At 33.2% G+C, this 25,884-nt stretch overlaps 1 protein-coding gene across 11 annotated transcripts in view; it reads right to left on the bottom strand.

The window, feature by feature from the left end:
* pot (zona pellucida domain protein papillote) overlaps positions 1 to 25,884 on the bottom strand; it is a 222,220-nt gene that overhangs the window by 22,858 nt on the left and 173,478 nt on the right. For all 11 annotated transcript variants that reach the window (XM_073975231.1, XM_073975235.1, XM_073975233.1 and 8 more), the window contains one exon: positions 10,645 to 11,034. In XM_073975231.1, the coding sequence (XP_073831332.1) occupies positions 10,645 to 10,815 (171 nt within the window). In that variant the 5' untranslated portion in view covers positions 10,816 to 11,034. The remainder of the gene's footprint in view (positions 1 to 10,644; positions 11,035 to 25,884) is intronic.

The raw sequence follows: 25,884 nt of genomic DNA, 5'->3' as shown, positions 1-25,884 counted from the left end.
TTAATTGTAAAAACAATCAAATATTTAACTCACACAAAAGTCGTCGTCGCACAACACAAATAATAATAATAATAATCAAATATTTAACACGTGTAGACACACAGGGTGTAGCGTAAGTTAATCGATAAAATGCTTAGCTTCATATTAGGGATTTGTATTGATTTTTAATTAACCCATTTCCTCGGGAGACAAATTTTTTATTTATTTTTTTTAAGAAAAAAAAAAAGTACTTTAATTAGGAACCACTGATGTCAAAAATCTTCTCAAAAAAATTTTCCGATTTTTCGTTTTCCCGGAAAATTGTGTTCGAAATTTCGAACACTGGCGCTTATCCTATATATGTATGTATGTAGATGTAAAAAAAAAAATTATTTATTCGCTCTTTTATTGATTTATTTTATCATCTTGAATGAAAAAATGGTTGAAGAGTACTTTGAGTCTTCTTTGGGCCTACAAAACTTTTCTCCGGAAATGTGTCAGTACTAGTCTACGTTTTGGCTACCCCCCATAGAACGGTACCAAACAATTTTTCGCGGTTTTTCCTACAGAAAATTTAATGCATATTTATTCTTCTTTGGCAGCACTTGTCCTTGTTTTACAGGGCCTCAGTAGAACGGTACCTCCCGATTTTAAGATTTAAGACGAACTATCCTACAGAAATGGCTAAAATTTAGTATAGGGTCTTCTATGAGGTTATAATATATTTTCCCCTAATTTGTTAGAACTTCTCCGCTTTTGGTACAGCCACTGACAAATAGGGTAAGAACCCATGTTCGACATTTCTAACAGTCAACTTTGCACATATGTAAAGTCGCGCTTGCGCATGTGAATCATGTTCTTTATATTTTGTGAAACGGTTGCATATATTGGCAATAATTCCCCATGATTATTTTTAAATTTTATTTTGTTATATTTTTTAAAATTAATTTAAAAAGTATCCAAAAATAAACTTTTCAACAGATGAGACTTAATATATATAATTAAACTTTTTTAAACTTTTACGTTTTTCATCCATAAATATTTTTTGAAAATATGTTATTTTACTGTTGGAAAAATCGAACACCAAGTACGAAATGGGTTAAATAATTGTTACGTAAACTAATAAAAGTAATTTTGACTGATATAAGCGGGAAATACATGTTTGATATCTAAAATGTAAAAATAAGGAGTCGCGCTTGCCGACTGGAATATCACTAGGCCCACGGCATTGGATTTTTTTAATTTAAATAGAAGTCTTTGATTAAATAACAAGTAAAAAAGTGTCAGTCGGCTTTGCCGACTGATATATACCCTCAGCCAATATGAAGCGAAACTTTCACATACGGACAGATCGAATGTATATAAGGTCTCTTCAGAATTTTGTGGCCCTTTTTGTACATTTGAACTAGCCGACAAAAATGTGGATTAGGAATTAACTGCACTAAGACACAAATTATGAACCTTTGTGGGGGAGGTACCCTTAGGGAGGACCGATATGGGCCATTTTAGAAGTTAAACTAAATTTTGACAAAATATTAGGAGATCCAAAGTTTGGACCAAATTGGTTGCCCCATTCAAGTGATATCGTCCTAGCATTTTAGCGACATTTTTTAGATATTGGGGAGAAGTACCGGAAGTTGTGGACCGATATAGAAACTAAGTTTGGATATAATATGACGAAGACCAAATTTTGGACCAAATCGGTTGAACAGTTCGAGAGTTATCGTGCTCTCCGACGGCCACATACATATGTTGACATAGGGATTTTTACACCTTTCGGGCTGTTTTCCTAAGAAATATGGACGTGCTCCTGAAAAACTTTTACCGTCGTAATGGAGGGAGCGAATGCAGATCGCTTCAACAAAAATCAAAGTGATTCGAGAGCAGATCTTAAAGTGAACTTATCCGAAATTGTGTGTGAGAGGTACCAGTAGACAAATATAGTCCATATTCGAACCTGATCTAACTCTGGTAGATATATTAGGATGTGTAAAGTACAGATTACGTCGGTCAATCGCTTCAAGAGTTATAGTGCGCACAATTTTTCCGAACATTTTTGAACTTTTGTGGGGGAGGTATCTGAAGGAGTGGACCGATATGGCTTATCTTCGAATTTAAACTGTCTTTGGACAAAATATTACGAAGGCCAAATTTTGGACCTAATCGGCAGATCCTTTCGAGAGTTATCTTGCGCTCCAATTACTACCCACGGTGTTATAGGGGCTTTTTGCATCTTTCAGCCTATTTTCTCAGTAACTATGGACTTGCCCCTGATGAAACTTGTACCGTTGTATGGGGGGCAATGAATACAAGTTGTTGCAACAAAAACCAAAGCGATTCGAGAGCAGGTCCTAATCTGAACTTATCCGAAATTTTGTGTGGGAGGTACCCGAAGGAGTGGACCGATTGAGTCCATTTTGGAACCTCATCTAAGTGTGGTAGAAATTTCACGATGTGCAAAACATGGGTCAAATCGGCTACTTCCTTCAAGAGTTATCGTACGCACAAAATTTTCCGAACATTCTCGAACTTTTGTGGGGGAGGTACCGGAAAGAGTGGACTGATATGACCCATCTTCGAACTTAAACTCGGTTTGAACAAAATATTACGAAATCCAAATTTTGGATCGAATCGGTTGATCCGTTCGAGAGTTATCGTGCGCTCCAGCCAGACAGACAGACGGACGGACATTGCTCAATCGACTCCAAATTGTATGATACACATTTCGTCCAAACATACTTGGGGTCTAAAACCATTCGATGAGGCACATTTTGCCCGTATGAAAGTGTGTATACCCTCGTTAGCATAAATGCTGAGGGTATAAAAACAAGTACAAAGTATCAGTCAGCTTGACCGACAGAGATATACCATCAGTCTGTGTGAATTGGAACTTTCATCTAGGGACAATATAGGATCGAATCGGATACGCAACCAAAATCCTTTTTTGGACGTATGAACTTGACTACAAAAATATATATTTGGATTAAAGCTCAAAAGTGTTGCGGAGGAGGTACCTTAAGGATTGCATATGCATAGTCCATTTTGGGAGTGGATCTTATTTTGGAAGTCCTTTCTTTTCGATAGATATCACGCCAACCAGCCATTTCAGTTTGTCACCGTATACATTAGAGCTTTTGGACCACTATGTTAGAAAGCACGGACTTGCCCACAAACATAAAATATCGCTGTAAAAAGGAGTAGCATCGGTATAAATTTCCAAAGGTTCTTCGAACAGACCCTAAACTGCATTTAAACAAAAATGTTGAAAATTTTTGAGGAAGGTACCCTAAATTTGGACCAAATATTAGGAGATCCAAAGTTTGGACCAACTCGGTTGCTCCGTTCAAGATGTATAGCGAATTTATATTTATTGGAACATAAACTCAGTTTGACGAAAAGATTGAGAAGGCCTAATTTTGGACCGAATCCAGCCACTACACATGGTGTCGTAGATGATTTTTACAGCTTTAGGGCTATTCGAGAATAAATGTTTTTATCACAAAAATTAAAGCGATTCGATAGCTGCCAATTTTGTGTAGGAGGTACCCGAATGAGTGGACCAATATGGTCCATATTTAAATCTGATCTATGCCTCATAGATATATTACGTTTACACCCTTCCAGTGTTATCGTGCGCACCATTTTAGCGAAAAGTTTTGAAATCCCGTAGGGGAGGTATAATAAGGAAATAGTGTACCTAATAACCCGAAGGAAGAGAGGGCGAAGGAGTGGGCTTTGATTCTGGTCTGAAAAATAACGTCACCTGGCCCCAACTGGCCTTTCATCTACTTGAACGCTGTAATTTCAATAACCACAGCTAAGCCAGTTAGTCTATTATAAGAGAGTTCCCCAATCACCACTTCAGCGAACTGTCCGAACATTCTGATGTTCGGAAATGGATATTCCGAGACATCATAAATGCTGTAGCTTCTCGATATATACCTGCTGGTCGAATACCCGAAGTGGGACCAAAATTACGAGCAGAGATGGCGGAACTTAAGTGACCTAAGAGTCAGAGAGCTGACACCAAAAGATAACAGGTTGGTGGGTTGGAATATTTGAAATATGTGTATAGATCATCTGTTGGCAACGGCTAAGTCACCCTCGAATCCATGTAGGAGGAAAAAAAGATCTATGTCACTTTATTTTAATATGAAATTTGCTTTCTGGAATTGACAGGGCGAAGAGAAGAGTATTTCGTTGCAATAAACCTCTTTAAAATGCTAAATCATGGAGTTGACTATCTAACTAAAGTTCTCAACCTGTCGCTAGCCATCTACATCGTGCCACAAGTCTGTAAAATGAATAGCATAGTCTCGCTACTATAGCCAAGCAACAATGCCAGCAAATATGAATTGTTGGCTTTTGTCGCTTATTGAGGCTTTACTCCTCCATAGCGTCAGAAATAACTATCCACTCGCCGAACATCATAAGCTGCACAGCAGGGATTGCCCAAAGTCTCTTGAAATCTTGTTTAATTTTTACAGTTCCTGTATTCTGCCCCTTATAGACGGCTTTGAAGTCGGGTAACTTTCCTAATGTCATTTATGAAATATGTACTAATCGTGCGAGGAAAATGCAAATATCCGCAACTAAATCTACGGCCACCCTGTCCATCACATGGACTTCTGCGATTAACTGAGCTCTTAACTGAATGGAAACCGAATTTCGACAATTAATCCCAAGATTCTAGGGGTCACATTCAAATCCCTTACCGACACTAAACTGTAGACGAAGCTGCATCGCAGACCCCTAAGTAAATGTATACAAACGAAAAGAAAACAATTCGTTGGATCGGGAAAACTCATGCGCATCAAGTGATTTTGAGGATTTCGCGATTTACACACATTTCAAACTGTATATTATCCGATGCAGTTTTCCTTCAAAATTATTTCCAATTTAAAGGAACCCAAAATTGATTTGGAAGTCTTCCATATCATTCGCAAGATGTTAGCGTGTATTCGGGAAGTGATTACCATAAAAAAGTGTTCTTTTTTCGCGTGAAATATACCTAAAAAAGATGAATAACTGCAACCTATATTTCCTATTTTCCGAAAACCAAATTTACAGCCATTTTCGTTGGAAATTGTTGCTAAAACCTTCTTAATTCTGGAAATAGGGAGATACTTATATATGGGCACAATATCAAAACGTGGATCTACGTCGAAAATTTTTGCGTGTACTTAGAACCCGAAATACCAAAGTACAGTCAATTTGGTTGGAAAATGTAAAGAATACCTTCAAAATAACTCAAATCTCGGGGCTAGACCAAACATTAGAACTATGGCCCCCGTAATGGGTGATATTGTTATATACCCCCTGAAGACTCTAAATAACAAAATACAGCAAAATTAACGGTTACGAGGATGATATGTTTTAACGGTATTCGCCATACTCAGTGTAACTATGCCTATACATATAAGTAATATCTGTACCAAATTATAGCCGCTTACCTCGATTAGTTTAGGAGTTATTAATTTTTCCCCGCTAGATTTGGATTTCGCCCACAGTGCGTCCGTCCGTCTGTTGTAATCAAGATACAGCTCGCAATTTTTAAAATAGAGCTTTGTAAGTTGGTATGGAAATTTCTATTATAATTTCTAGTGTTATTCCTAGGATGTTTGTTATTGCAAATGGGCTATATCCGTCCGCGTTTTGATATAGCCCCCAAAGAACGGTACCACCCGATTTTCAGTATATTGAAGGTTCATTGTCACACCGATATGGTTGAAATTTAGTACTTAGTCTTCGTTGGGGGTATACAAATTTCCCCCAGAATTTTTTCGCCTTCATATAGCCCATATAGAACGGTACCTCCGGATTTTCGGTAATTTGAAGTTTTTGGCATCAATATTACACCGAAATTGTTGAAATTTGGTATTTAGTATTCATTGGGATACAAAACTTTCCAAATGAAATTTGTCGGTATAGGTCCACGCCTTCATATAGCCCCAATAGAACAATACCTCCCGATTTTCGGTATTTTGCAGGTTGCCTCAATATTCCTCCGAAGTGGCTTAAATTTGGTATTTAGTCTTCGTTGGGGGTCAACAATTTTTCCCAGAAATGTTTTGGTACCTCCCGATTTTCGATATTTTAACGGTTGTGACCACAATAATCCATCGAAGTAACTGAAATTTGGTGTTTAGTCTTCAAATTTCCCCTCTAAATTTGTCGGTATGGGTCTACGCCTTCATATAGCCCCATAGAACGGTACATCCCGATTTTCGGTATTTCAAAGGTTTGTGTGGAAAATGGGTCACCGAAATGGGTGAAATTTTGTATTTAGTCTACGTTGGAGGTAAAAACCTTTCCGACTGAAATTCGTCGGTATAGGACTACGTTTCGGTACCTTCCGATTTTCGTAATTCTGAGGGTTGTGACGTCAATATCCCACCGAAATGACTAAAATTTGTTACTTAGTCTTCCATGGGGTTATAAAATATTTCAGAAGAGAATTATTAGAAGAGGTCTACGCTTCCTATATCCTCCATAGAAGCGTACCTCTTGATTTTCGATATTTTGAAGGAAACATAATGTGGCTAATCTTACCGAAATATCGGAAGTTTGGTATTTCCTTTTTTGATCGAAGATTTGATATAGCCCCCATAGAACGATACCTCCCTTCATAAACAAAAGGAAACTAATTGTTCAATTTTACTTCAATACAACTTGTGGAGGAGGGTATTTTTAGGATGCATAAACAGCTTGAATTTTATTAAAACAAGTTGCAAATTACCAATTTTTTTAATTCTTTCTTATTTTCCGCGAAAATTTACAACTTTTTTACTAAAGTATGGCACCTCAGTAATCATATAGTGCGTAGGAAGCCATTAATTAACAGTTTTTCTCAATATAATATGTAGCGTTTTTATACCCTCCACCATAGTATGGAGGGTATATTAAGTTTGTTTTTCCGTTTGTAACGCATTGAAATACTCATTTGCGACCCTATAAAGTATATATATTCTTGATCAGGGTAAAATTCTAAGTCGATCTGAGCACGTCCGGCCGTCCGTCCGTCCGTCTGTGGTAATCACTCTAGCATCCACAAAAATGGAGATAGGACGCTGAAATTTTGGGAAAATGCGTCTTTTGTTTGCAGGCAGGTCAAGTTCGATGATGGGCTATATCGGTCCACGTTTTGGTATAGCCCCCATATAACGGTACCCCCCGATTTACGGTATTTTGACGTTTTTAGCTACATTTTCAGACCGATTTGGCTATAATTTGACATTTAGGGTTCTTAAGTGTTAATAAACTTATATATTAGAAGTTGTGGACATAGGTCCACGTTTTGGTATAGCCCCCATATAACGGTACCCCCCGATTTGCGGTATTTTGACGTTTTTAGCTACATTTTCAGACCGATGTAGCTATAATTTGACATTTAGGGTTCATAAGTGTCAATAAACTTATATAACAAAAGTTGTGGACATAGGTCCACGTTTTGGTATAACCCCATATAACGGTACCCCCCGATTTACGGTATTTTGACGGTTTTAGCTACATTTTCAGACCGATTTGGCTATAATTTGACATTTAGGGTTCTTAGGTATCAATAAACATATATGACAAAAGTTGTGGACATAAGTCCACGGTTTGGTATAGCCCCCATATAACAGTACCTCCTGATATACGGTATTTTGACCTTTTTAGCTACATTATCAGACCGATGTAGCTATAATTTGACATTTAGGGTTCTTAAGTGTTAATAAACTTATATAATAAAAGTTGTGGACATAGGTCCACGTTTTGGTATAGCCCCCATATAACGGTACCCCCCGATTTGCGGTATTTTGACGTTTTTAGCTACATTTTCAGACCGATGTAGCTATAATTTGACATTTAGGGTTCTTAAATGTCAATAAACTTATATAACAAAAGTTGTGGACATAGGTCCAAGTTTTGGTATAGCCCCCATATAACGGTACCCCCCGATTTACGGTTTTTTGACGTTTTTAGCTACATTTTCAGACCGATATAGCTATAATTTGACATTTAGGGTTTTTAAGTGTAACTAAATTTATATAACAAAAGTTGTGGACCTAGGTCCACGTGTTGGTATAGCCCCCATATAACGGTACCCCCGATTTACGACATTTTGACGTTTTTATCTACATTTTCAGATCGATTTAGCTACCAATTGACATTTAGGGTTCTTAAATGTCAATATACTTATATAACTAGTGGACATAGGTGCATGTTTTGGAATAGCCCCCATATAACGTTACCGCCCGATTTCAGGTATTTTGAGAATTTTACCAACAAGTTTTAACCGAATTTTCTGTAATTTGAACATTTGACATTTGAAATTCTTAGTGGTCACCACACCTCTCCACCAAAAATTGTCAAGAAAGGTCGATGTATTGATAAAGCCCCCATATAAAAATACCTCCCGATTTTCAGTAATTTGATGAGTTTAGCTACAATATTAAACCGAACTAGCAGTAATTTGACATTTGAAGTTCTTAGTGGTCACAACACCTCTCCATCAAAAATTGTCAACATAGGTCCATGTTCGGATATAGCTCCCATGTAACGGTACCTCCCAATTTTCAGTAATTTGGCCATTTTAGCTACAAGTTTTAACAGAACTAACTGTAATTTGACATTTGAAGGTTGTAGTGGTCACCACGCATCTGCATCAACAATTTTCAACATAGCCCCAATATAACGATACTTCCCGATTTTCGGTACTTTGAGGATTTTACTTAAAATGTTTAACCGAACGTAGGTCCATGTTTTTGTATAGCCCCAAAACAAACCTCCCGATTTTCCGTACCTTAGCTTTATTTTTGGACGAACTTTCTGTAATTTGAAATTTAAAAGTCAACAAAAATTCTGCAACAAAAATTGTTCATTTAAGTTCATATTTTCGTATAGCCCAGATACATCCGAACTAGCTGTTAATGACATTTGAAGTTCCCACGTTATGTACCGATTTTCGATATTTTGAGGATTCTAGCTAAATTTTTTAACCGAATTAGGAGTTATTTGACATTAAAGGCTCCCATCAAAAACTGTCAACATAGGCCCATGTTTTATTATAACCCCTATATAACAGTACCTCCCAATTTCTAGCCCACCAAAAATTGTCAACAGTTAGATATAGGCACCATAAAAAAGGGCCTCCCGAATGAAGCATTTTATGTACATTATCTGACATTTTAACGTACTCACTTAAAGTTGGGGACAGGAATGAATATTTTATGGTGGAGGGTATGAAAAGTTCGGCCCGGCCGAACTTAATGCTTTTTTACTTGTTTAACATTTGTTTATTATAGGAATGATTTCAGCATGGAAATATTTCTCTGTCCATATACCAAAAATCTTTCATGGAGCTTAAAAAATATTACTTTTTTCGATGGCTGGTGTGTACGGTAATTATCGGTCTATGTACCCTTGGCTTAAGCCGACACTAAGTAATATTTTTAATATTATAATATTTTTGACCTTATATTACGTTGCACTCTGTCTTCTGGAAACTTCATACCACTTACGCAATACATTATTCATTGAAAACCAAAGAAGACAAAGCAACCGGTTGTACAACGAGACGCAATGGATAAAGGTATTGTTGCTGTATTCATATCTTAAAATTTAGAGTTGCACATAAAAATCTGGTTGTAAAGTTTTTTATATAACTTTTATTATTAAATATAATAACGTTGAATGTCTCATCATGGTTTCTTTAATTCTATGGTGAATTAAAAAGCTCAATTTAGAATTTTTTATATGGTATCATCAATTTTTATAGTCCAGTTTAGATTTAGTGCAAAAATTGGTCATCAAAAAGGGATTTAAACGCTATTAAACAAATTGGAAAAAATGAACTAATGGACAACCATGGAAAGGGTGAAGGGCAGGCATGTTAGGGAATACCATATTTGTCAGCTAAATTGTAACATCCTAAAAGACAGGCATTACGAAGATACTCGTATTATTCTTGTTAATTCTTAGATTGAGGGCGACAACGATTTAACTCCTTATAACAGAACTGATGAGAGAGCGGGAAAACACATTTCTCAGTGTTATCACCCTGAGAATGTAAATTCCACCCTGGAGGAAAATTTGCACACTTGTTTAAGTGTTAAATGTATTTAAATAAACCTATTTTAATACCGTTACATACCAATGTCTTATATTTTCTTGCAGGCATAGTGGTTATTTGCAATGACATTAGAAAAGTTATGGCGAAAAAATAAACTGTTACTTTTTTTCATTATGGCCTGTCGTCTTTAATATTACCATGGTATATGACATACGCCTACCAGGTAGAGACACACACAACGTCACATATGTATGTTTGCATATGGAAAAGATTTCATTTTAAAGGATGGGCTTTATTGTCGTGGACACTATCATCGCTGCAGCAAAGTCTCTACGACTAAGTAATGATGAAAATTCACCGTAACAAGAAAATAAACAGACAAAAAAACAACAACAACTTAAAATTCTACATGTTAAGATATTTCCATGAAATCGGACAACATGTCATGACTTTAGTTGTAAACAATGAAAATATGGTCAAATTCACTTTAAAATGTAGACATAATTCTATTGGCAGTGAGTGGACTCTGGCCATGTGACTATCATCTACTATGTAAGTACATATCAATGTATGTAGGTACTTGGGTACATGTCTAGAAATTTGTATCTTACCTTTCCATCGAGTGTTGCTTCTTCGGGCAGACCATTGGTTGTATAATTCCCACTATCTCCATGTTGCACATAATTCGATTGTGCTGTGACATAACTAAATTGCAAAGAACTTAGAAGGATGACTAGTAAAGCCAGCATGGGCCTTAATTTGATTGAACAACATTCATTCATTGTGTGTTCTTCGGTGTGTTGCGACCGCCGCTGCTGCTGCTCCTTTCTTGTTGTAGCTTGTTGTCTATTTTTCGAGTATTTGCCTCGTCAAAGGTCTTATTATGAAACGTTATGATTTCCGGGAACTGTTGCTATGTACTGTGAAATGCGATTTTTTTCTCTATTTATGTTGGGTAATTATATTTTGGGGGAAGCCTAGGAAGGGTAACAGTTAGACATCTGTAAAGAAAATAAGAAGAGTATGTTGTTATTAATTGGAACATGTTACTATAACATTTATATAAAATTATTGTGCCTAATATAATAAGAGGACTTAATCGAGGAGCCTCTATAATAGCAGTGTGCATAAAATGCTTCATTCGGGAGGCACTTTTATATGGTGCCTATATCTTACTATGTATGTTGAAAATTGTTGGTGGGCTAGAAATTGGGAGGTACCGTTATACAGGGGTTATAATAAAACATGGACCTATGTTGACAGTTTTTGATGGGAGCCACATAACTCCTAATTCGATTAAAAATTATAGCTAAAATCCTCAAAATACCGAAAATCGCTACATAAATTAAGAACTTCAAATGTCATTAACAGCTAGTTCGGAGGTAGCTCTATATGTGCTCTATACGAAAATATGAAATTAAATTAACAATTGTTGTTGGATCTTAAATATCAAATTACAGAAAGTTCGGCCAACAAATAATGTTAGGGTACGGAAAATCGGGAGGTTTGTTTTGGGGCTATACCAAAACATGGACCTACGTTCGGTTAAACATTTTAAGTAAAATCCTCAAAGTACCGAAAATCGGGAGGTATCGTTATATTGGGGCTATATCTAAATATTCACCTATGTTGAAAATTGTTGATGCAGATATGTGGTGACCACCACAACTTTCAAATGTCAAATTACAGTTAGTTCGGTTAAAAATTTTAGCTAAAATTTCCAAAGTACTGAAAATCGGGAGTGACCTTTATATGGGGGCTATATCCACACATGGACCCATGTTGGAGAGGTGGTTTGACCACTAAGAACTTAAAATGCCAAATGTTCAAATTACAGCTAATTCGGTTAAAAATTGTAGGTAAAATTCTTAAAATACCGAAAATCGGGAGGTTCCGTTATATGGGGGCTATACCAAAACATGGTCCTAAGTTCATAATTTTTCGAATATAAGTTTCTTGGTCACTAAGAACCCTAAATGTCAAATTATAGCTAAATCGGTCTGAAAATGTAGCTAAAAACGTCAAAATACCGTAAATCGAGGGTACCGTTATATGGGGGCTATACCAAAACTTGGACCGATATAGCCCATCATCGAACTTGAACTGCCTGCAAACCAAAGACGCATTTTTAAGCGTCCTATCTCCATTTTTGTGGACGCTAGAGTGATTACGACATACGGACGGACATGCACAGATCAACTCAGAATTTGACCCTGATCAAGAATATATGTACTTTATAGGGTCGCAAATGAGTATTATTAATGCGTTACAAACGGAAAAACAAACTTAATATACCCTTCATAACGTCACATACATATGTATGTTTGCATATGGAAAAGATTTAATTTTAAACATTAATAAAAATGTATGTATTGGTATACGCAGGCTTACTCTATAAGTATTTTTTTCTTGGGCAACGAGAACAAAATCCTAGGTTGGTAATATTTTTTTCCAATTTCGAATCCATAAACATAAACTTGTATACCCTCAGTCTTTGAGTTAACGAGGATATATACACGGAGGAAAAAACGCCTATCTAACATATGTGACAAACATATTTTGCAGCAAACATATATTTGTTTGCAATCAGTCCCAAACATAACATATGTTTGGGTCCTGCAAACAAATATATGATTGGGTGCAAACAAATTATATGTTTGGGTGTAAACAAATTATATGTTTGGGTGTAAACAAGTTATATGTTTGGATGCAAACAATTAATAACCCAAAAGCCACAAAAAACAAACACTTGCACCAGTGGGCGCTTTCTGAGAGCAAGGGAGCCTAAATTTCAATGTGAAACATTGAAATGTATGTATGCTCACTTGCCCCCAATAAGCGTTCACTGGTTATCTCAAACATACACACACATTTATAAATGGTGGTGGTTTATTGAAAGGCATAAAAAAGCAAAAGCAACAACAGACACATAGGTACATAAAAATTCCAAAGAAATACATAACAGACTTTGATAAAAGAAAAACTGAATGGAATAATTTATAAAAAAGTCACACTTTTAAAAAGAAAAATATATATAGAAACATTGTTGAACGCTTCTCCTTAGTTGTGAAATAAAACACATTTTGCTTAAAGTTCAAATCATCAGCAGGAAATCGGCATCTGGAATCAAATGAGTATACATATAATGTAATAAATAGGTACATCCATTATTCAAATATACATATGTATGTATGTATATGAAAAATGTATTGATGTAATTACCAATATTAAATGCGATTTCTTCCTTGTCCAATAAACATTTCCATGCACCTTTTTGATTCAATTATAAAATGTATTGGGCATTTAATTTACTAAGAAGCACAATTTCTTTGAGGAAAGAGAAAACATTGATTTATTCACTCACTCTGCCGTCTTTACTCAACGATTCCATTTCTTTCTTTTCCTCTTCGCTTGGTACGTTGGTTAACAACAACAAAGCACGAAACAGACTTGTTTTACTGCATACAAACTACCAAAGCTTCTGCGTCTCCTATTACAGCACCGCGAGAGCCCTGTTGTTACTCTCTTTGACAAAAATCTTCTCTACACCCATAAAAATATGTTCGAACATAAAAAATATGTTGGATCCAAACATATATTTGTTTGCAATCAGTCCCAAACAAATATTTGTTTGGACCAAATATATTTCTAACATATATTTTCGAAATAATGGTTTTAGACCCCAAGTATGTTGGTACAAAATCCGATTAAGGCAATTTGGAGTAGATTAAGCCCTGTCCGTCCGTCTGTTTGGCTAGGTGGAGCGCACGCTAACTATCGAACGGATCAACTGATTGGACCAAAATGTGGACTATGTCGATCCAGTCAGTCGGGTACATCGCACACAAAATTTTAAAAACATTCGCAAAATTGCAGTTTAATGAAATGCATCGCATCATTTTGGCACGATGATGATTCCGCTACAAAGGCGTATAAATTCGGCCAAGGCCTCGATGGAGAAAATAAGTGGAAGACGAGATCGAAAAGCGCAGTATCCCATATTATAGAAATAAAGCAACAAATAGAGTAGACATATGTTCTGTTGAAAGCCAACTAAGTAAGTATGTCGAATTTATAAATTTATTCACCTCAGATTTGGATATAGTTCCGGATCTCACCACAGCGTTCTGTTCGTCCGGGCTGAACTTTTTATACCCTCCCTCACGAGTTGTATTGAAGTACTAAGAAGCTCTTCCGACACGTCTAAGTATATTCCTAGGAGAAGTGGAATATGCTTACTGAAGAATATCACTTTCTCTTAAACTAGGTTTAATACCAATGGGCCATGCATGTTTTCTACCCAATCAAAATCCGAAATACCATGTTACAGTCATCTATTTGGACGATGCGCGTACAAACTTCAATTTGAAAATATACCAAAAGATAAACCTACATTGATGATTTGGAGGTTTGCGTGGAGGTTTTCTACCCATTGAGAATCAAATATACTTACGAAGTAACACACGCAGAAGAATATATGTATGTTAGAAATTTGTTTGGTGTGTATGGTGTAATAGGAGAAGCAAAGGAAACAAATTTTATTAATTATGTTGTTCATTTTCTTCAGTTTTCTAAATACAATCGTTGAGTAAAGACAGTAAAGTGAGTAAATAAATCAGTGTTTTGTGTTTTCTTAAAGAAATGGTGCTTTCTAGTAAATTAAATGCCCAATATACTTTTTAATTGGAAATTTTAAAATTGAATGAAAAAGGTGAATGGAAATATTTTATTGGACAGGAAAGAAATCGCATTTAATATTGGTAATTACATCAATAAATTTTTCATATACATATATATGTATATTTGAAATATTGATGTACCTATTTATTACATTATATATAATCATTTGATTCCATATCGTCGGTGTCATGCTTAAGTGTTCCATACACCATTTTTGACATTTTGAGATAAAGGTACCTTACAAGGTTTTGAACCATGCTCTTTCAGATTTTTGGTCGGTTTTTCTCTATCTCTTATAGTTTCTGAGATATTCAGATGCCATTATGTTCCATATCCGCTTTGTGACCCAAAAAATCTTGTCGTTTTGTTCCATATCCATAAAGCCTGGCGTATGGAACAAAACAACTTTTAACTTTTTAGTTCCATATCCATGTCGATTGGCGTATGGAACAAAAAGAGATAAAAACGAATTGTTCGGCACCAAAAATGATGGCGTTTGGAACAAAAATTTGCCCATTTTTGCCAACTTACGAATAATGTGGCGTATGGAACAAATTGTTTTAAAGGATTTGGTTTAAAAACTGAAGAATAATAGTTTCTAAATCCAAATATTTTTGAATATGGTATTGTTATATGAAAACGACAATTTATCAATCATTTTAACAAAAACTCTCTAGTGTAAAGACAAAATTTTGATGTTAGTCCACAAAAATATACGCAAAAAAACGCCATTCGACTTGAAGCTAGTGTGGACATCGACTACAATAATTGTGTTATAAGAAAAACGCTTTTAAATATTTTATGTTACCTTAGAAATGCAAAATATCAATCCGTTTTGTCCGATCGAAATTTTTATAACAAAAAAATAGTGATAAGTGGAGGCAATCCCTTAAATAAATATTAAGGAAACCTATAATAATGGTCCGTATTGTATTTATATGAGAAAAATTAATGTTTCATTTAAAGTCCTGATTTTTAAACTCCACAGTAGCACTTCATAAAAGGGAGGTGGAACACGATTGATAAAAAGTGTTTTGGTTGAAATGTGACAAAACGTGTTCCATGTGACACAAACTGCCAAAAACATGAAAAAAAGATTCCATGGAACAATTCAGCAACTTTTTGCAATTATAAAAATTGGCCATAACTTCTAGACTATCGCAGATATCTGACTAAAATAAACTACTGATATATTCTATGAGTTTAGTTAAGTAGAACTGAGCTCTTAAAGTATTAGATTATTGCACCATTTTTATACTGTATGGCCTTCAACATTAACTTCAGTTTTTCTCGAATCAGGCAAATGGCGTATGGAACACTTAAGCATTACACCGACGATATGCCGATTTCCCGCTGATGATTTCAACTTTGAGGAAAATGTGTTTTTTTATTTTACAACTAAGGGGAAGCGTTCAACGATGTTTCTATATATTTTTTCTTTTTAAAAGTGGGGCTTTTTATAAATTATTTCATTCAGTTTTTCTTTTATTAACGTCTGTTATGTATTTCTTTGGAATTCTTTATGTACCTATGTGGCTGTTGTTGCTTTTGCTTTCTTTCTATGCCTTTCAATAAACCACCACCATTAATAAATGAGTGTATATGTTTTAGATAGCCAGTGAAATGTTTACTCACATGCTCTCAGTAAGCGCCCACTGGTGCATGTTTTTTTATGTGGCTTTTGAGTTTGTATTTGTTTGCACACAAACAAATATTTGTTTGCACCCAAACATATAATTTGTTTGGACCCAAACATATAATTTGTTTGCACACAAACATATAATTTGTTTGCACCCAAACATATATTTGTTTGCAGCGCCCAAACATATATTATGTTTGGGACTGATTGCCAACAAATATATGTTTGCTGTAAAATATGTTTGGGACATATGTTAGATAGGCATTTTTTTCCTCCGTGCAGACGCTACAGTGACATCGAGTGGTATTGTTGTACCTTCCAATCTGAGAACCCAAAATACCTCTTCTATAAGGGTTATAAAACGTAAATATGTACCGATTATTCTCATCGAGAACGTAAAAAATACCGAAAATCGAGATACCGTTCTACGGGGAGCTATATCAAAAGATATACCTATACCGACAATTAAAGAATTTTACCTATTCTTCTAGGATAAAGCGGTTAAACCTTGAAAATACCGAAAATCGGCGGTACCAATCTATGGGCCTATATCAAAACGCCAAATTTCTGGGGGGAAGTTGTGTAGCCCCAAAGAAGGCAAAATACCAAATTTGTGCCACTTCGGTAAAATAAAGTGGCAAAAGCCTTAAAACTGCCGAATATCAGGAGGTAGCGTTCCTGTGGGTGCTGTGTCCAAAAATCAGAACTTTAATTGCGATTTAGAAGGTTTGAATTTATTGAGGCAAAGATGGAAAAATGTTTTTGTCACTTTGTTCCATGTGATTTACAATATTTTGCATTTTTTTCATAAGTGTGGAACAATTCGACAAAAATTATATTTTTAAAAAATTCTCTGTAAATATTTTATTACAACAGATATTTCTCCAACTTTTGGCAAAGATACTATTACTAATAAATCTCTCAAAAATATAAAATACAGAAAATCGGGAGGTACCGTTCTATGGGGGCTATATCAAAACGTGGACCGATACACAGACGAGCCCGAGCCATAGATAGAAAATCTGTACCAAATTATAGAGCATTATCTTAAATATTGCGAGCTGTATCTTATTTCAACAGACGGACATGGTTATATCGACTTAGAATTTTATACAGATCAAGAATATATATGTATATACTTCATAGGATCTCCGACCAATATTTGGATGTGTTACAAATGGAATGTGTTACAAAATCTAATAATACCCTCAATACTAAGGTGGAGGATATGAAAATACAAAATATTTCTAATATGTATTGGACCATTTGTTTGACTCTTGACCTTCGTATACATTGTCTTTGGTATTTGCGTTCAGTTTATGAATTACGTGAAGGTGTTGCTGGCAGCATGCTAATATCTGATTAGATAAGATATTTTACTGAATTTTAATTCAAAATATTTCTTGCGACACTTAAACAATTTTGCATACCACTTTTGGAATTTCTATTCCTTTCTCATATCCACATGGTTAAACTAACAAATGGAGTTCATTCATGTACAATGGAAACTCTGCTGTTATATGCATGAGAAAACAAAATCAAAAGTTATGCATACAAATATGTATGTATGTATGGATGCATGACCATTCACTTTAGTGCCAAAGTAACAACATAGCTGGCTGACAATTCAAATTGACTAACCGACCATACGTGGTGTTGAAATATTTTTTTTTACTTTAAGTTTTTTCCTCTCTTTGCATTTTTTATTGTTTCTAACTTTTATGAAAAAAACAAAACACACAGCTGCAACTTTTTGGTTTTTCATACAGCTACAGTTACGAAGATAAAAACATCTGCGAACATTTTTTTCTTTACTGTCTGTACCAAAAATGTTTGGAGTTTTTTCCACTCTTTTAACGTGACATGTTTTATTTTCAACAAGGTTGGTTGGTTGGTTGGACTGGGGATTGGCACATGGAACAGCGAACACCGGCGGCGGCATTGCGCACATATGGGGAATTATAGAAGAGGTGGAACATGGCACAGACATCATGGCTAAAAGCAAACGCCAAAGTTATGTAGATAAATTGCCACAATTTTCTACCCAATATTAGACAGATACCAAAACAACCACATTAACAGTGTGCTAATGGCAAAAATATTGAAAAAAAAAATTGAAGAAAAGGGTTATCAAAGGAGATCTATAGATTATTAGGTATTTTTTTATGAATAAATACACTCCCTTGGAGATAATAACATGCGGAAGGATAGATAGACTTATATTTAAAAATAACAAAAATAAACTTTCATGAAGCAAAAGTTTATTAAGTAAGCATTCAACCTGGTCTTCTTTACTGAATTTTAATTTATAATATTATTTCAATATACCCGTTCATTCAACCTCCACACATAAGTACATGATGACAGTGCTAATAGAATGGTTTCCGTTGGTATGTATGCTCTCAAGCACTTCCAAACATTCTACAATACCAAGTTACAATTTTATTAGATTCGGCTTTGAACAAATCTCACTGGCCACAAATTCAAGTTAAAACTAGAACGTTTCGCTTTTATCCTCCTCACAACAACATCTAGCAGCGGCACATATTCAACTACCACATATAGTTACCAAACGAAGAAAAAACAGATGGAAAACTAAGAAAAACAACAAGCGACCAGCTGGCTGGTTGACTAGTTTTCATGGGGACAACAAAACAAACCATCAATGAAGTGCCTTAGATATTCTACAGCCGCCATTACTCTCGCGCTTTTAGCGTTTAAAAACTCATTCAAGTGTTAAGAACCACATTTGATCGAAATTGATGATGATTTGTGTGTTGTCCCCCAAAACTATTTGTGCTGTTTGGCAAGTTGTTTGTGCCAATGGTAGGTGAGGGAAATAGAAGAAGAAGGAGGCTATGAATTGAATACATGGTTCTACTTTTTGTCATTGCTGCTACCATAGACTCTATGGCAAGAGTCAAATAATGATTTGATGCCAAAGCTAACAAATCTTTGTTCCAGTTCCATTGAACTGGCCGACAGATGACTGACTAGGAAATGGAAAATAATCAAAGAGCTGTTGCTTTGTGGCTTTGTGCCGAGCTCTCTTCTTTTAGTCGTTTGCTTCTTTCTCAACTCAATATCTGGTAGTTTGACATAATTACTTTTTTCTTTGCTTACTTTGACCATTGCCAACCAGCCTTAGTATGTGTAATTTTGTTTCTCAATGCGGCAGATATTTGGACAGACACACACAGAAATACTTTCATTGACATTTTTGATTTAACTCACAATTTCTGGTAACTGGTTTTATGTTATTATCCAGTAGTTGGTAAAAGTAAAAATTTATGTGAAGAATATATCTTCACTTAATTGAGAAAGCCAGTAGAAATGCCATTTATTGGAGTCAATTTGGTATTTATGAATAAATAGCTAAGTATGGCTTAATAAAAATTGAGATTTCGAAATGGTGAAATCAATTTTCCATAAAATTCTTTTAATAATCCACAGAGTTTTATTATCAAACAAGATTGTTACTTTATTTATGGCATATTCGGTGAGAACATAGTAATGTGTGTGAAAACTTCATTCTTGAATTCGGTCAACTTTTTGGGAAATACCAAGGATATTTGTTTAACCTTCATCTCGTATTTAAACAGTTGGGAATTCAGTACTTTGGTTTATATTTGGCTGGTTTCTTTAAAAAGTGGTTCCTCCTAAACCCAAGCCAATAGCACGTTTAGACTATGCTTTGATTTAGCAAATCCAGTTGACATTTTCATACAATATATGTATGTCAAATAAATCAAGATAATACAATTTGATACCTTACACCACTACCCATGTGCATAAGTTTTGGTCTTAACTCTCTTGATGTTCATCTCAATAGTAACTATGCAAAATCTTCTTATTTTTTAAGCATGTTTTTTGTGCGAAACGGTTGGCTAATGTTTCCATTGTGAAGAACTGACAGTTCTCTATCCTCGAATATCTCTCTTATTACTCTGGTCTATCTAAATGACCAAATCTTTTATCATTTATTTTTTAATGAATATTTTTGAAGATCTATCAATGCTTTGATCGTGGATTTTTTTGATTTTAATGGCAATCTTTCAATAATATTTGTGAAAATCTATCAGAGCAAAGGTCGTGGATTTTTAAGGATTTTTTTCGACGAATTATCAAATCCATGATTGTCGATTTTTAAAGAATATTTTTGAAGTGATATCAAAGCTGCTCATGATTTGTTTTAAAAAAGCTGTGATCGTGATCAAATCTGTGATCGTGATATTTTAAAGATGATGGTGTATGTTTTAAAAAATATTTTTGAATCAGTAACCGTGGATTCAAAAAAACAAAATTTTCGAATCAGTGATCATGGATTTTTTAAAAAAATATTTTTGGAGTCAGTACCGCAGATTTTTTAAGAAATATTTTTCGATCAATGACCGTGGATTTTTAAACAAAAAATATTTTTCAAATCAATGACCGTGGATTTTTAAACAAAAAATATTTTTCAAATCAATGACCGTGGATTTTAAACAAAAAATATTTTTCAAATCAATGACCGTGGATTTTTAAACAAAAAATATTTTTCAAATCAATGTCCGTTGATTTTTAAACAAAAAATATTTTTCAAATCAATGACCGTGGATTTTTAAACAACAAATATTTTTCAAACCAATGACCGTGGATTTTTAAACAAAAAATATTTTTCGATCAATGACCGTGGATTTTTAAACAAAAAATATTTTTCAATTCAATGACCGTGGATTTTTAAACAAAAAATATTTTTCAAACCAATGACCGTGGATTTTTAAACAAAACATATTTTTCAAATCAATGACCGTGGATTTTTAAACAACAAATATTTTTCAAATCAATGGCCGTGGATTTTTAAACAAAAAATATTTTTCAAATCAATGACCGTGGATTTTTAAACAAAAAATATTTTTCAAATCAATGACCGTGGATTTTTAAACAAAAAATATTTTTCGAATGATCGGTCGTGGATTTAATGAAATATATATATTTTTCGAATCAGTGATCGTGGATTTTGAAAAAAAATATTTTTCAGATTTTTTTTTAAATATTTTTCGAATCGATTTTTTTTTTGAATCAGTAATCGTGGGGTTTTAAAAGAATGTTTTTCGAATCAGTGATCGATGATTTTATACAAAATATTTTTCGAATTAGTGATCGTGAATTTTATACAAAATATTTTACAAATCAGGGATATCCGAATCCGGTATTTAGAAGATATTTTTCGAAGTGATCATGGATTTTTTTAAAAAAAATTTCGATTAGTGATAGGTGTTTTTTTTTAAAGTAGAAAATATGTTTTGAGTCAATGATCTTGTATTAAAAAAATATATTTTTCGAATTATCACTGATTCGAATTTTTTTAAAAATATTTTTCGAATCGGTAATCGTTGATTTTTTTAAAAAAAAATTCGAATCAGTGATTGTGGATTTTTTAAAAAAATATTTTTTGAATCCAAGTCGTGGATTTTTTAAAAAAATATTTTTCGAATCCACGTCGTGGATTTTTTAAAAAAATATTTTTTGAATCCAAGTCGTGGATTTTTTAAAAAAAAATATTTTTCGAATCCAAGTCGTGGATTTTTAAAAAAAATATTTTTCGAATCCAAGTCGTGGATTTTTAAAAAAAATATTTTTCGAATCCAAGTCGTGGGTTTTTAAAAAAATATTTTTCGAATCCAAGTCGTGGATTTTTAAAAAAAATATTTTTCGAATCCAAGTCGTGGATTTTAAAAAAAAAATATTTTTCGAATCCAAGTCGTGGATTTTAAAAAAAAAATATTTTTCGAATCAATGACCGCGGATATAAAAGAAAAATTTCGAATCCACTATCGTGGATTTAAAAGAATATTTTTCGAATCAATTGTCACGGACTTAAGAAACAAAATAAATATTTTTCGAATAAATGAAAACACAAAATATATTTTTTTCGAATCAATGATCGTGGAATTAAAACAAAAAAAAAAATATTTTTTTTCGAATAAACGATCGTGGATTAAAAAAAATATTTTTCGAATAAACGATCATGGATTTGAAACAAAAAAATATTTTTTCGAATAATCAATTGAATCAGTGATCGTGGATTTAAAACAAAAAAATATATATTTCTTCGAATAAGCGATAGCAAATTTTGTAAAAATATTTCTTGAATCAGTGATAGTGGATTTTTATAAATATTTTTCGATACGGTAATCATAGAATTTTTTAATTTTTTTTTTAATTCAGTGATCATTAATTTTTTTGAAACAGTTAGGTATCATTGATTTTTTTAAATTTTTTGAATCAGTACATTTTTAAAAAATATTTCTCAAAATGAATGATCTTGGATTTTTTGAATCAGTTATCGTGGATTTTTTAAAAAAATATTTCTTGAATCAGTGATCGTGGATTTTTTAAAAAAATATTTCTTGAATCAGTAATCATAGATTTTTTTTAAAAAATATTTCTTGAAACAGCGATCGTGCATTTTTTAAAAAATATTTCTAGAATCAGTGATCATGGATTTTTTAAAAAATATTTCTTGAATCAGTGATCGTGGATTTTAAAATGAAAATATTTCTTGAGTCAGTGATTGTGGATTTAGAAAAAAATTCTTGAATCTGTGATCGTGGATTTTTTTAACAATATTTCTTGAAACAGTGATCGTATATTTTTTAAAAATATTTCTTGAATCAGTGATCGTGGATTTTTTAAAAAATATTTCTTGAATCAGTAATCGTGGATTTTTTAAAAAAATATATATATTTCGAATCAGTGATCGTAGATTTTTTAAAAAATATTTCTTGAATAATTAATCGTGGATTTTTAAAAAAATATATATATTTCGAATCAGTGATTGTGGATTTTTTAAAAAATATTTCTTGAATAATTAATCGTGGATTTTAAAAAAAATATATATATTTCGAATCAGTCATTGTGGATTTGTTTAAAAAATATTTCTTGAATAAGTTATCGTGGATTAAAAAAAATCTTGAATCAGTGGATTTAAAAAAAAAATATTTCTTGAATCAGTGATCGAGGATTTAAAAAAATATTTCTTGAATTAGTGATCGTGAATTTCTAAAAAATATTTTTTGAATCAGTGATCGTGGATTTAAAAAAAATATTTCTTGAATCAGTGATCGTGGATTTTTTAAAAAAAAGTATTTCTTGAATCTGTAATCGTGGGTTTTTAAAAAAAATGTTTTTCGAATCAGTGATCGTGGATTGTTTAAGAAATATTTCGTGAATAAGTAATCGTGGATTAAAAAAAATCGATCCTGTATTTTTTAAAACATATTTCTTGACTCCGTGATCATGGATTTTTTAAAACATATTTCTTGAATCCGTGATCGTGGATTTAAAATAATATTTCTTGAATCAGTGATCGAGGATTTAAAAAAAATACTTTTTGAATCAGTGATAGCGAATTTCTAAAAAAAAATTTTTTGAATCAGTGATCGTAGATTTATAAAAAATATTTCTTGAATCAGTGATGGTGGATTCTAAAAAGAAAATATTTCTTGAATCAGTGATCGTGGATTTAAAAAAAAATATTTCTTGACTCAATGATCGCGGAAAGAAACTATTTCTTGAATCAGTGATTTTGGATTTAAAAATATGTATATTTCTTTAATCAGTGATCGTGGATTTTTTTAAAAATATATTTCTTGAACCAGTGATCGTGGATTTTAAAAAGTCAATATTTCTTGAATCAGTGATCGTGGATTTAAAAAACAAATATTTCTTGGATTTCGTGGATTTAAAAAACAAATATTTCTTGAATCAGTGATCGTGGATTTAAATAAACAAAAAATATTTCTTGTATCACTGATTGTGGATTAAAAAAATATATTTCTTGAATCAGTGATCGTGGATTTTAAAAAGACAATTTTTTTTGAGTCAGTGATCGTGGATTTAAAAAACAAATATTTCTTGAATCAGTGATCGTGGATACTAAAAAGAAAATATTTCTTGAATCAGTGATCGTGGATTCTGAAAAGAAAATATTTCTTGAATCAGTGATGTTGGATACTAAAAATAAAATATTTCTTGAATCAGTGATCGTTGATTTAAAACAATATTTCTTGAATCAGTGATGGTGGATTAAAAAAAAATTCTTGAACCAGTTATTGTGGATTAGTAGTTATACTAAAACGCAGAGCTGTACTGAAATCATTTAGTAGGGATCTGTGTCTGTGTCCGCATACGTATTATCTTAAAATTCAGTACGACTATTCAATTTACGTTTTTTTTTACTAAATAAGTATTTATGTTTGTAAAACGTTTTTTCTTTTTTTTTATAATTTGGCAAGGAGTGTGCTTCAAATTTCTAAATTTATAAAATTGTGCACCATTTACTTCTAGTAATTATAAAATGTGAGAAAGCTTATAACTTTCAATTTGCCAACAACTAAAATAACCTTGCATCCATAAAACTCAGTAGCTACATAATCCAGGGATTTTTTTTGACAAAACCAAGAAATAATAATAAAGTTATCCTTGGGTTATCAAAGATGGTTAATCTTGAAGGTGGTGTACATATCCAATAAACATAAATTCCAATTTGTTGTTTAGCTATTTATAGGAAATAATTGTATTCCTGGGTTTTTGTCTCCATTTCAATGCTGCACACACATGACAATACATATTATTAGAGTTGCATACAAATGGGCAAATATCAAGGATGTAGATAAATACGAAAAACAATTTGGGAAAAATCATGATTGCCCAGTAGGAACATAATTGCTTTGGGGTAAATTGCAACTCAACTCACTGCCAAGTAGTAACAATTTTGCAAATTTTTTTTGCAAAAAAAACATATAATCCTTGCCGATGGCTAATTTTTTGCTGTGTTGGAATTTCTAACATTGTTAAAATATTCCCAAATTGTGCTGCATTACAAAATATTTCCTTTAGGTATTTTTGTTTTTGCCTTTGCCACAATAATACAGCATAAATGTACTTGGAAAAATGTGTACAAAAGTTGTTACATCTTATCAACCAGGTTCAGGAACAACCCAACAATGCCGATGATGTTAACAACTTCATGGTACTTGTAACCGGCAACAAGTTATAATAATATTATGTGGTATGCCATGGAGCGTGGTCGTCTTTGTTGATTTGTTTTTTTTTGTTGTTGTTGTTGTTGTGTTGCTATTGAATCGATGAACTTATATTTGTTTCCATAGCTTTTGCTGTTGCTTAGGAGGAACACTTTTAATATACTGGGCAAATCGGCTCACATAAGAGAAACCTAATAAAGGAGAAAAATTTACAATAAGGATACTAATATAGAGTGTACATACAAAGTATTGCTTAAAATAATCTGACACAGTGTGGAATTTGCGAGAAGATGCCAAATGCATTGAAATTGTAATGGAATTCTACGTATTGTATAGAATAATCAATGTTTATTGAAATAAACCAGTAGTTTTTTTTTTGTTTGATCAGCATTAGTTTTAGCTGTCCAATTTTATTTTTCTTTGCCTAGACAAATAAACTGCTTTCCCTTAACTATTTGATTTGTGTAGTTACTAGTTCCAAGAAACTATTCCGGATATAGAAC

Source organism: Musca autumnalis, unplaced genomic scaffold (assembly GCF_047663935.1).
Source record: "Musca autumnalis isolate F117 unplaced genomic scaffold, ASM4766393v1 scaffold_3, whole genome shotgun sequence".
In the NCBI taxonomy this organism is placed as follows: domain Eukaryota; kingdom Metazoa; phylum Arthropoda; class Insecta; order Diptera; family Muscidae; genus Musca; species Musca autumnalis.
This window is presented reverse-complemented; position numbering and strand designations above follow the sequence as displayed.